The 13,933-nt window shown below is 41.8% G+C and overlaps 1 protein-coding gene across 1 annotated transcript in view; it reads right to left on the reverse strand.

The window, feature by feature from the left end:
• Window positions 1-249: 249 nt before the first annotated feature.
• The window catches only part of LOC122943526 (cytochrome P450 4A4-like), a 45,372-nt gene continuing 31,688 nt past the window's right edge, over window positions 250-13,933 (reverse strand). Inside the window, exons 9-12 of the mRNA XM_044301330.1 lie at window positions 5,971-6,104; window positions 3,596-3,660; window positions 1,219-1,301; window positions 250-706 (exon numbers count right to left, since the gene is read on the reverse strand). Of these exons, the coding sequence (XP_044157265.1) occupies window positions 511-706; window positions 1,219-1,301; window positions 3,596-3,660; window positions 5,971-6,104 (478 nt within the window). The 3' untranslated portion in view covers window positions 250-510. The remainder of the gene's footprint in view (window positions 707-1,218; window positions 1,302-3,595; window positions 3,661-5,970; window positions 6,105-13,933) is intronic.

Raw genomic sequence — 13,933 nt, forward strand, 5'->3', positions numbered from 1 at the left:
CCTCTATAATCCGTCTTCAGGGCCACCCAAGGGCTATTAGGAGGTTCCTGAATACGGGATCGCCACTATCGGGCGGCTATTCCGTTCTATAGGTAGGGCTATATAGTATAGAGTGAGATTCAGGGAAAGGCTCCCATTTGACCACCACTACCCTGCCTATGATATTGTCCCATCCCGTATTGTGGAATACTGATTATTATTTTGTTTATATCAATTGTGGGGTAATTTTAGTAATTTAAATAAAGGCTACGTTTTAGATTTGGGTGGTATTCTGTGAGTAGGAGATGTGAATATAGCTAATCACTATCTTTCATTGCTGCATAAAAATGTAAAGGCATGCCTACATGGAAGTTTATCATCCTCATTAGGTGTGGCTCTCCAGCTGTTGCAAGACTACAATTCCTAGCATGCCCTGACAGCCAGTTGAAGGTGATTGCCCTAAAGAACGGGTCAGGATTTCATTTTGCTACCTGGCCCCGATCACTCCTTCCAGCTTCTGGACGAGGAGTCCTACATGCTCTCAGCTTTGAGTGTCCCATTCTCAATCTTCTTCAGATTCAGATGAATTCCATTCATAGATCTCAGAACTATCTGACAAACTTTCTGGGGTTCATTTTCGGGGTCTAGAATCAATTGAAATCTCTGTAATATTAGAGCCACGGCCACCTTCATCTCATTCATTGCAAAGTTCTGTCCAATGCAATTTCTGTAACAGAAAAATAATCTAGTTTCTTATCTGAGCAGATTTACTACAATTTTACATTTTCATTATTGCACATTTGACTTAAAGTAAAAATCTGGCCAAAAGCTAGCTTGTCTTGGTAGAGCACAAAAGTATCCGTTTTTTCTGGTGTATCCTTTTTACGTTATGTTTCCATGTAGATCTGAATGGGGTTGTTCTGCACCAAGCCCATGGATTTCTGCCAACCTCATTCAGATGAAATGGGACAGTTACATAATTATATATTTTTTTTGCAATAAATCTGCCCTGTGTGAATTCAACCCAATAAAGATAAATAGCAAATGACTGCAAAATTACTTGCTAATTGCCTTAAGAGCAAAGTGATGCTTTGCAACGTCAGAAGGTGACATGGGATTAAAACATAGGATTAAAATAAACATTTTAAAGAAAGGCAGAATCGTGGGTTTCTGGAGTAAAAGGTTTTTACTAATTCACGCTTAATATTCTGGAAGAGCCAGTGCAAATCATTGTCCTACCTAAAACCAGCTGCGAAGGGAAGAAAGGCATGGGGGTGTCTGCCTGCTGAATTCTCCACAGAAAACCGCAGTGGGTCAAACACCTAAATCATAAAAAACTAGTGAAAGACAATGGAGGTTTGGACAATTCATATATACTATATATATATAGATGGTAGAATATACACAGTACAGACCAAAAGTTTGGACACACCTTCTCATTCAAAGAGTTTTTTTATTTTCATGACTATGAAAATTGTAGATTCACACTGAAGGCATCAAAACTATGAATTAACACATGTGGAAATATATACATAACAAAAAAGTGTGAAACAACTGAAAATATGTCATATTCTAGATTCTTCAAAGTAGCCACCTTTTGCTTTGATTACTGCTTTGCACACTCTTGGCATTCTCTTGATGAGCTTCAAGAGGTAGTCACCTGAAATGGTTTTCACTTCACAGGTGTGCCCTGTCAGGTTTAATAAGTGGGATTTCTTGCCTTATACATGGGGTTGGGACCATCAGTTGCCTTGTGGAGAAGTCAGGTGGATACACAGCTGATAGTCCTACTGAATAGACTGTTAGAATTTGTATTATGGCAAGAAAAAAGCAGCTAAGTAAAGAAAAACGAGTGGCCATCATTACTTTAAGAAATGAAGGTCAGTCAGTCCGAAAAATTGGGAAAACTTTGAAAGTGTCCCCAAGTGCAGTCACAAAAACCATCAAGCGCTACAAAGAAACTGTCTCACATGCGGACCGCCCCAGGAAAGTAAGACCAAGAGTCACCTCTGCTGCGGAGGATAAGTTCATCCGAGTCACCAGCCTCAGAAATCGCAGGTTAACAGCAGCTCAGATTAGAGACCAGGTCAATGCCACCCAGAGTTCTAGCAGCAGACACATCTCTAGGACAACTGTTAAGAGGAGACTGTGTGAATCAGGCCTTCATGGTAGAATATCTGCTAGGAAACCACTGCTAAGGACAGGCAACAAGCAGAAGAGACTTGTTTGGGCTAAAGAACACAAGGAATGGACATTAGACCAGTGGAAATCTGTGCTTTGGTCTGATGAGTCCAAATTTGAGATCTTTGGTTCCAACCACTGTGTCTTTGTGCGACGCAGAAAAGGTGAACGGATGGACTCTACATGCCTGGTTCCCACCGTGAAGCATGGAGGAGGAGGTGTGATGGTGTGGGGGTGCTTTGCTGGTGACACTGTTGGGGATTTATTCAAAATAGAAGGCATACTGAACCAGCATGGCTACCACAGCATCTTGCAGCAGCATGCTATTCCATCCGGTTTGCGTTTAGTTGGACCATCATTTATTTTTCAAACAGGACAATGACCCCAAACACACCTCCAGGCTGTGTAAGGGCTATTTGACCATGAAGGAGAGCGATGGGGTTCTGCGCCAGATGACCTGGCCTCCACAGTCACCGGACCTAAACCCAATCGAGATGGTTTGGGGTGAGCTGGACCGCAGAGTGAAGGCAAAAGGGCCAACAAGTGCTAAGCATCTCTGGGAACTCCTTCAAGACTGTTGGAAGACCATTTCAGGTGACTACCTCTTGAAGCTCATCAAGAGAATGCCAAGAGTGTGCGAAGCAGTAATCAAAGCAAAAGGTGGCTACTTTGAAGAACCTAGAATATGACATATTTTCAGTTGTTTCACACTTTTTTGTTATGTATATAATTCCACATGTGTTAATTCATAGTTTTGATGCCTTCAGTGTGAATCTACAATTTTCATAGTCATGAAAAAAAAAGAAAACTCTTTGAATGAGAAGGTGTGTCCAAACGTTTGGTCTGTACTGTATATCATATTGATGAGGATTTACTTTACTAACAAAAGCTGCCTGTATATACAGCTAGAAGCTCAATATAGAGGACTCTGCCCACAGGTAGCTGTACCTGTAATATAAGGGCGCGTAATATAAACCTATAGCTATAAATAAGCCTTTAAAGGGAGCCTGTCACATAAATCTCACTAATATAACTAAGACCAATATCCAGTTTTTCAAAGAGCCCAATCTGCCACCCTTTTCGGCTGTCTGCTCCTCCCCAACCTCTCAAAGCTTCGTCCCCTCTCCCCTGACGTTGCAATGCAGGGGAAGAAGCCCTGAGAGGTTAGCGGAGGAGCAGACTGCGGAAAAAGGGGGCTGCTTGGGCACTTTGAAAAAGAAAGCCCGCCTAGGTGGGCACTTGAGGGGACTTTTCCTGAATATGGAATAAACACAAAGATTATATAAAAAATTGGTTATAATGCTTTTACAACTTTCTGATGGATATTGCTGGCAGTTCTTAAACGGACTTTACGTGACAGGCTCCCTTTAATGATGTATGACCACCTTTAATAATGACTCATTCATTGTTCAGTGATGATCAGACTTTTCATTACCTCTGGGTCTTTCCAGAAATATGGCGATCTGTTTATGCAGTAAATGCTCAGGATAATCCTCGCTCCTGCCAGAAATAAGACAAAAATATAAATTGATTTTCATGTAAAGAAAAGAATCATATATAAAACAGTCCTGTTGTCCTTATGGGACCCGGCACATAACACCGTGAATACTGCAGAGATTCCAAAAAATAAATGTACTGAATATGACACCTAGTGGTCTTATGTGGTACTGCAACAAAAAACAAAACAAAACAAAAAAAACAATTGGATATTCTTAGCACCTATTGTGTGACTGTCCATTAGTCTTTCATTAGTCTATTACTGATTACAGCATTTAACCCATTTAATCAAATTAACATTTTTTGGGCGCTATGCTATGTAAGTTTTGGTGGTTCGGAAGAGTTAGGCTGGATGGAGTATCTGCCTTACGCCTTTGTAGTAAAGGTCAGTAAGCTCTGTAAGTGGACAGTTCAGAATAAAGTAAATTTTATTTTATCTATAAGAAAGTTTGAAAAACCAGATTGCAGAATGATGTTGACTAAGGGCATACTTTAATGGGCATGCTTGAATATAGATTGCAGGGTGCCGATGTCTTCTTATGACAGCCAGGGCCCTATTGAAGCCCCTCAGTGATTGCTCATCAGGCTATGCCAGAGGCGCAGCCCGATTGTGCCCATCACTGTCAGTATCGTACTGACAGTATAATACACTGTACTGCATAAGTAAAAGCGATCAGTGGATCACATGTCAAAGTTCCCTTGTAGGGCTAATAAGTGTTAAGAAAGTTAGTTTTATTTTAAAACATACACCTTTTGCCATTGAAAATGCCACGTATTTGGCATCGTCACGTCTGTAACAACCCTCTCTAAACAATGGACGCCGTAATGAAAAAAAACAACAAAAAAACAACAAAAAAAAACCACGGGCATGCTGTTTTTGCATAAAGCTGGAGAAGGCTGCGGCGCTACTGTAAGCACCAGCGCCTTCTCAAACAGCTGATTGGCAGGGATCCCGGGTGTTAGATCTTCACCGATCAGATACTGAGGACCTATCCAAAGGATAGGTCATCAGTAAAAAACTTTCAGAAAACTCCTCTAATCATCATCAATAAAAACAAAATTAAAAAAGTGATAAAAAGTCTTATGTACCCCAAAATGATACCAATTAAAACTACAAGTCACCCTGCAAAAATCAAGCCCTCAGTCAGCTCTGTAGAAAGAAAAATTATGGGGGTCATTTATTAAGCTGAAATACGCCTATGTTAGGCGTATTTCAGGCGCGGATTGCGACGCAACAGCTAGTTGTGCTGCAATCTGTGACTTCTCCCTGGTCACGGCAGGTCTAAAATAAGTGGGAAAGGAACAGGGCAGGAGGCCCATCTCATTCATCATTTTCTACACCTATCTAAATGGTCCATTCACACGTCCGCAATTTCGTTCCCATTTTGCGGAACGGAATTGCGGACCCATTCATTTCTATGGGGCAGCACGATGTGCTGCCCGGACACGGAATTGCAGACCCCCACTTCCGGGTCTGCAATTCCGTTCCCGAAAAAAATAGAACATGTCCTATTCTTGTCCGCCACGGACAAAAATAGGCATATTCTATTAGTGCCGACAATGTGTGGTCCGCAACATGCACATTGCCGCTGTCCGTGTTTTGCGGATCCGCACGTTGCGGACGTGTGAATGGACCCTAAATGTAAGATGGATGGATGCATCCAAGTTATGGAGAGGCCGGCACCTCTTCATACCTTTGGCAGATCCACCGCCAGCTATAGGGGATATTAAGACCGGCGTCTAAAATGTCAGTCTTAATAAATGTGCCCCATGTGCCTTGGGATGCAGCGATGCAAAAAACATTTTTTTTTTTAAAAGGGGTTTTTATTGTGCAAAAGTAGTAAAACTCTATTTACTATATGTATTTGGGATTGCTATAAATCGTACGGACCCAGAGAATAAATGAACCAGGTTAATTATGCCAAAAAATTACCTCTGCAAAAATGATAGTGTAAGAACTCAGTGACAGTATTAGTGTTTTTTCCCATGTCCCAGAAAGAGTTAATAAAAATGAATAATTAAGTATTGTATACCCCAAAATTGCACCATTAAAAACCAAATCAGAAAACATGCCCTCATATGGCTACATAGATGGATAAATAAAAAAGTTGAAAAGCGACGATCAAAAAATGAAAACACTGTAAGGCCTTATGCACACGGCCGTTCAGTGCATTGGGGACCGCAATTTGCGGTCCCCAATGCACGGGCAACATCCGTGCGGCGGCCGGGACGGATCGAGACCCATTCAACTTGAAAAAATTTAACGAAATTATTTGCGCTGAAATCATACTTTAAGAAAAGAAAAACACTGACCTTCAGGAAGACTCCGTCCATCACAGAACGTGATCGGTTTGCTGAGTTTCCGTGCAACTCCAGGAACTGGTGGATAAACCCGCAGGCTCTCTTTAATGCACATGGTGGTATAGGGGATCTTTCCCAGGTCTTCCCTATTGAGACATTATGAATAGCAACAATCAAGCTGTAACCTTAACCCCTTCCCCTCTGCATGCACTTGGATGATCAAGCATACATTTTTTCATCTTCGCATTCCAAGAGCGATATCTTTTTATTTTTCCATTGATGTAACCATCTGAGGGCTTGTTTTTTTTTTGCGGGTCAAGTTGTCGTTTCTTAATAGGACGATTTTGTGGTACACAAAAAACTTATTGATTAACTTAAAGGGGTCCTCTCACTTCAGTAAGTTGCGTTTATCATGTAGAGAACGTTAATACAAGCCACTTACTAATGTATTGTTGTTATCCATATTGCCTCCATTGCTGGCTGGATTCATTTTTCCATCACATTATACACGGGTTGTTTCCATGGTTATGACCACCCTGCAATCCATCAGTGGTGGTTGTGCTTGCACATTATAGTAAAAAGCATCAGCCTCTCTGGTGGCCGGACCATGGGAGCGCACATAGGCTGGTGCTTTTTCCTATATTGTGCAAGCACGACCACCACTGATGGATTGTAGGGTGGTCTGTAACCATGAAAACAAGCAGTGTATAATGTGATAGAAAAATGAATCCAGCCAGCAAAGGATGCAATATTGATCATAATAATACAATTCTAAGTGCCTTGTATTAACACTCTCTACGTGATAAATGCAACTTACTGAAGTGAGACAACCCCTTTAACTCTTTCTGGGGTGGATGGGAAAAACAGCAATAGTGCCATTGGGTTTTCACATTCTAAATGTTGCAACATTCATTGGGCATAAATAACATGATAACTTTATTCTCTGGGTCAGTACGATTACAGCAAAGATATATAACGTTTTACTACTTTTGCACAATAAATACCACTTAAAAAAAAAAAAATACCCATGTGTAATGACCCGGAGTTCCATTACCACTCCTTTTGGCACATTGCTACTGTCTCCTATGTGCTAATACCTGTCATCTAATGTATTTCATGTCATTCCAGAATAATGTGCACATTTATTCCCTGTAACTGTTATAGTTCAAGTAATGTGCCTGGTCCGCCAGCAGGTGGAAGCAAACACTTGGCAGAGCACTAGCAGAATCTGGAACTTTTCCTTCCAGTCTCTATCCCTCTCTCAGAGAGAGGAGGAGTTTAGTGTTAGCGAGTCAGTCTAGCCTACCCCATCCTGGGGAAAGGTTGTATGTTGGCTAGCAGAGCACTGCCTGCTCTGCTAGACCCAGAGGCCCTGCCTCTAAAGTGCATTTTGGTTGCATGTTCCCTCCTGGGCTTGCATTGCCTTCATCCACGCTAAAGCTAGAGCTTGAGGTACTCGAAACCAGGACAAGAAATTCCTAGGATTACCTACAGAAAGAGACAGACTACTATTGCTAACATAGCTGAGCTGAGAGAGCTAAACTAAGGATACAGCAGACAGGAGTTTGTTTGCAGAGAGAGTATTTGCCTGCTGAAACCTATTGGAAACCAAGATAAAGTCTGGAAACTGTATGGATTACCGTTTATGCAAAGTAAAGCAACTGTTTACCAAGTCCGGACTCAACTTTGTTATACCCCATCCAAGTTATCAACACCTTTTGCACTGCTTCGGACAACCACGTCTGAAATCCACCCGTATTCAGGTAGGAGCACCGTGACAAAGGCCTACAAAACATCTCCAGGGATATTGTGGCCTATTTAACACCACTTTGGCCTTCCTACACTGGGTACCAACATTACCATCTACAAATGGGACTCCATGTCCTCGTTGCTTAACTGCAACTGGCATTACGTATACTTGCTCTACAAGAGGGACATAGTTCGTAGAAACCACCTAAGGGGCAAGGGATGCCCCAGACGCTGTGATTGGGGCGCTGCTACCAAGTGGCGTCACGATCGCACCCGTTGCACACGACTTTTTTCTTTTTCTTTCTACAGAACTGAGTGAGGGCTTGATTTTTGTAGTTTTCGTTGGCATCATTTTGGGGTACATAACACTTTTTGATCGTTCTTTTCAGATGCAGCTATACCAAATATGTGGCTGGGGGCATTTTTGAATTTTATCCCATTAAAAAGCTTTTTTTCCATGGAAAAAGGTGTATTTTTTTAACATAGAATTTTTTTTTTTTTAACCATTTGCTAGTCCCACAAGGGGACTTTAAAAGGCAATCTTTTGATCGCTTCTCTAATACATTTGTAATGCTAATGTATTATACTGTCACCAGCTGCTAGGAATATACTGCAGGCAGGCACAGTATCTCAATACCAGAAAAAAACGTTTCCGTTTAGTCCTCATGCATTCTGAATGGAAAGAGATCCATTTAGGATGCATCAGAATGTCTTCCGTTCCGTCAGCATTTGACCGGACACAACCACCCCCTAATGGAATGGATGCCTCCTGATGTGCAAAATCAAAACGGATCCGTTTAATGCCGGTATTGACATCCCCTGCCGGATCTCAATGCCGGAATTAACAACAATGCAAGTCTGAAAGTAGCCTTAGAAATGTATGAATGGTGTGTAGAGCCTGGTCGCTGGAGAAGATGGAAGCGTGAGGCATCAGCTCCTCTGTACCCAAGCACTATAGACCCCCAAAAAAGCAAGTGACCAGACCCATCATGGTCAAATACGGGAGAGAGAGGTGCTGACTCTCTGGACACCTCAGGAAATCAACAGGGCTTTAACTCTGATTGAAGACCAGGAGAACCGGAGCAGAAGACAGAAACCTGAGCCGCGGACGCCTTACACAAGGTGGTGATGGAAGTGTTCGCAGACCTGGTGGGCCAGGAGACAGCTCAGTCAATTATAACTGAACATATTTACTGGACACTGAGACCAGTGCCAAAATCCTCGGAGAGGTCACGGGATGTGGTTTGTGGCCTATTGTCCTATGTGCACAGCGCGTATTCTGACTGCGGCCAGAGAAAGAAAACAAATTACATACAAGGGGGCAGAACTGGTGATTTATCAGGACATAGCTCCGTCTACACTAGCCAAAAGGCGCCTCCTGAGACCGCTATAGGAGGCTCTCCGACCTGCAAAGATTCCATATACCTGGCTCTATCCTTTTGGCCTTTCCATCCTTAAAGGGAGCAGACGCATAGTCATTCACACTCCAGAGGACCTAGAGAAAGCATGGCCAGTGCTGGATTTGCCACCGATTGAAGTTCCTTCCTGGCTGCCAGTGATCCTCTCACTACCCAACTGCCCGCTCTCCCTCGCCAGGACCCATGGAGCAAAGTTAATATAGTGATTGGAACTGTATACTGAACTGGTTATATGTATGTTTACTTACAGTTGAACCATACAAACGAACTACTGAGCCATACACTCATACAATCCAAACAAATTGCATACAAATGCGAACTGCTCATACTAAATCATAAGCAACTGTATAGAGCAAACTGCAAACCAAGTAGAACAAGTGAACTATTGGTTCACCTCAGATATACCTCAGAGATCATAAAGTGCTTAAATAACTTAAAGTGAGAGTACAGATACTCAAGAGAGAAATATATCCAGATTGAACAGTTGAACCACCATCTTATGCATACCGCCATTTTGTGATATCTTTTCAACACGTGTTATGTACATGGACTATCTGCTGCAGTTGCGGCAGTGTTATATATATATGAAGAAAAGTTGAAGCTAATAAATAAGTTATTTGAAGCATTTGGTGTGCTCTTTAAACCTACTGTTTCCATAGAACAGCACTAGAGAAATTACAGAGTAATAGACAGTCTGGTTCGACTAAAAGTCAGAGATATCAAAATTCTTCTTATGCCACAGTGCAAAAGGCACTTCATAGTGCTGCGCCTGCCACAGGAGGTGTTTGGGTATAGGGCTAAGACGTTGTTTAAAGTACTTTACCCCCGATTACAACTCTTCCCCCAACATTAATCAGACGTTTGCTTGTATTAGCATTGACCATTTCAGGGTCTTTGGGCCTAGAGCCTGTACGTAGTTCCTGGAGGCAGAGATTTGGTATTGTCTTGTACCGGCTACAGTATATCTAGGAACTCTTGATTTCTGTATAGTTTGGTTAGAGTGTTACCTTATACCTGCCCACCCTATTCCTTCCTTTTTGTCCATCTTACCTACCTCCCTCGGGACTGGGTTCTGCTGACCCTCTGGCCCATCCCTAAGCCCAGCACCTGTACTGGCACATATCTTTGAAACTGACAGCAACGCGCCGGGAGAGCATCTCACCTAGGACACAGATGGCTGATATATTGCTTACCACTTTTAATGTGAAGTGACTGAATTCCCCTAATAAGAGGGGTCAACTTGCACTTACCTTACGTAAGCTTAAGTCCCAAATAATCTTCCTGCAGGAGACCCATTTCAAGCAAGGGAGAATCCCGAAGTTACCCTTACACCCATTTAGACAATGGTTCCATAGCTGCCATCCTTCCTGCCATCCTTCCTCCTCCATTGGATTCCACCACACAGTACCTTTTGTACTGCATCAGCAGTTGGCAGATGCGGAGGGCAGATTGCTACTTTTAAAAGGGGAAATAGCTTCTAAGAAAATTACTTTTGCCAATCTATATGCCCCCAACGCATGGTTATCTGGCTTCTAAAAGCTCTGTACACCTTGAAAGGGTTTGCAGAAGGCCCAGTTGTGATAGCAACGGATCTTAATCCAGTAATCAACCCACCTACCGACTCCTCGTTGGGCGAGTCCCATATCTCACAGAGCCATCTGAGTAAACTTCACAAGAAACTGCAAGAACTGAACCTCATTGATATTTGGCAACATCTCAATCCTATCACTAAAGATTACACGCTCTATTCTAACCCTCATGCATCCTTTTAGCGACGATCATATTTGAATCTCTACTTCTCTCCTACTGTTCTACAGTATGTCCAAGATAGGATCTATTACGATTTTGGACCATGCCCCCTGTGTGTCATCTCTCACGCTGACCTCCCTACCCTGCAGAAATTGGAATTGGAGACTGAATGAATCACTTCTACATAACCCCCGGCACTGCGAGCAGATCAAAGATTTTATATCTTCCTACTTCTCCCTCAACGTCCCACCTGACTGTAAGTACCCGATTGTATGGGAGGCGCACAAGGCATTTGTGAGGGGAACCTTTATTGCACTAGGCACTAAAGTGAAGAGGGATCAACAAAAAGCTATTGACTCCATATTAGCACAAATTGCAGCCATGGAAAGAATACACAAAAAAAATCTGCTAGCGCTACGGCAAAGGCAGATCTGGCGAATCTTAGACTGAAGTTAAAGAAACTCATATCACAGAGAGTGGCGAAACATTTGCTCTACTTCCAACACAATATATGCCCATGGGAACAAGGGAACTAAGATGATGACCTCACTGCTGAAAAAAATAAAACATGTACAACGCGCTAATCGGGCAGTTGCAGAAGCTGCGTCCGCCTGATCAGCAGCAGGGGTCCAGCAGTCACTGATAGCCGGACCCCTGCTGCATGCACCAGCATCAGTGAACACACAGATGCCGGCACAATAACCCTAGATGTGCCGCAGTCAGCGCTGACCCGGCATGTGCGATGTAACTGCCATCAGGTCCCTGCGCTGCTGTGACAGGGACCTGATGGCAGGGAAGGCAGCCGGATGCCTTACTTAGGCATCGTGGCTGCCTTCCGTGACAGCCTGTGAGATCCAGCCCTAAATTAAATAAAAGTAGACATATTAGGAATTTCCACGTCCATAATGACCTGCTATATAAAAATATCACATGACTTAACCCCTCAGGTGAACACTGTCAAAAAAATGAAATAAAAACTGTCAAAAAAGCCATTTACATCACAAAAAGTGTAATACCAAACAATCAAAAAGTCATATGCATCCCAAAATAGTGCCAATCAAACCATCATCTCATCCCACAAAAAATGAGCCCCTACATAAGACAGTCGCCCAAAAAAACTAAACAAAAAAAAACGAAAAAAAAAACAACTATGGCTTTCAGATAATGGAGACACTAAAAAATCTTTTTTAGTCATATTTGGTATTGTCGCGTCCGTAACAACCTGCTCTATAACAATACCACATAATCTAACCTGTCAGATGAACATTGTAAATAACAAAACATTAAAGCAGTGCCAAAACAGCTATTTTTTGTTACCTTGCCTCACAAAAAGTGTAATATAGAGCAACCAAAAATCATATGTACCCTAAAATATTGCCCAAAAAACTGCCACCTTATCCCAAAGTTTATCAAATTGGGTCTTTTGTTAGAGTTTCTACTCTAGGGGTGCATCAGGGGGTCTTCAAATGTTACATGGCAACTTAAAATTATGCCAGTGAAATCTGCCTTCCAAAAAACATATGGTGTTCCTTTCCATCTGCGCCTTGCTGTGTGCCCATACAGAAGTTTAAGGCCACATATGGGGTGTTTCTGTAAACTAAAGAATCAGGGCAATAAATAGAGTTTTGTTTGGCTGTTAACCCTTGCTTTGTTAGTGGAAAAAATGGATTAAAATGGAAAATCTGCCAAAAAAGTGAAATTCTGAAATTTCATCTACATTTTCCGTTAATTCTTGCGGAACACCTAAAGGGTTAAAGTTTGTCAAATCATTTTTGAATACCTTAAGGGGCGTAGTTTCTAAATGGGGACATTTATGGGTGGTTTCTATTATGTAAGCCTCACAAAGTGAGTTCAGACCTGAACTGGTCCTTAAAAAGTGTTTTTTGAAAATTTTCTGAAAAATTTCAAGATTTGCTTCTAAACTTCTAAGCCTTCCAACGTCCCAAGAAAAAGAAAATGTAATTTACAAAATGATCCAAACATGAAGTAGACATATGGGAAATGTAAAGTAATAACTATTTTAGGAGGTATCACTCTCTGTTTTAAAAGCAGAGAAATTGAAATTTTGAAAATTGCTAATTTTTCAAAATTTTGGGGAAATTTGGTATTTTTTTTATAAATAAAAAAGAAATATTTTGACTTAAATTTACCACTGTCATGAAGTACAGTATGTGATGAGAAAATCTCAGAATGGCCTGGATAAGTAAAAGCGTTTTAAAGTTATCACTACATAAAGTGACACGTGTCAGATTTGCTAAAAATGGACTGGTCCTTAAGGTGAAAAATGGCAGGGTCTTTAAGGGGTTAAAGTGTAACAGTCATGTTTTCATGAAGAAATCAGTTTTAGCATGTTACTGCTGCAGCAGCATTATGCATAAAGCAGTCTTTAGTTTCTTCACATACCACTGTTTTCCCTGAGTTTTTCCCTTTGTTACGGCTGTTTAAACATTTACCATAAGAGGACCTTCTCAAGATGGCTCCTCTGCCAGTTCTCTGAGGCCAAAACTGCTTTCCCTCGCTTCACATACACACTTGCTGTAGTCAGCAGCTCCTTGCCAGCCAATCAGATTGGATTACTGAGAGACACGCCTCCTCACTCTGAAGCCTAATTAAAGTTACCCCACAAAGTCGTAATTGTTAAATATTACGCTTTCTAAGGAGGAAACCACACGTCTGAGCACCATTTCACCTTTTCCACTAGGACCCCTGTCGTACCTCGGAATAAAAATCCCCAGTGACCTGCAGGAACTTTACACGGTTAATTATGCTCCCCTAATGGAAAGTGTGAAGGGGTTACTATGAAAATATGACATCCCTTTCCTATCCTGGATGGGACGCAAGAATGTACTGAAGGCTTATGTTTTCCCCAAGCTCATGTACATACTCCAGATAACTCCACGGTAACTCCTGGTCTCCACTTTCAGAGAATACATCAGCAAAATCAGAAATAAATGAAGGTACAACTTTAGTGGTTACAGCAGAAGAGATGTGCTAAGACAGTTGTCTAAGCAATAATCACTCCCATCAATAATCTGTCTCGCTTGCCAATCGATGGTAGG

This window comes from Bufo gargarizans, chromosome 7, assembly GCF_014858855.1.
Source record: "Bufo gargarizans isolate SCDJY-AF-19 chromosome 7, ASM1485885v1, whole genome shotgun sequence".
In the NCBI taxonomy this organism is placed as follows: Eukaryota; Metazoa; Chordata; class Amphibia; order Anura; family Bufonidae; genus Bufo; species Bufo gargarizans.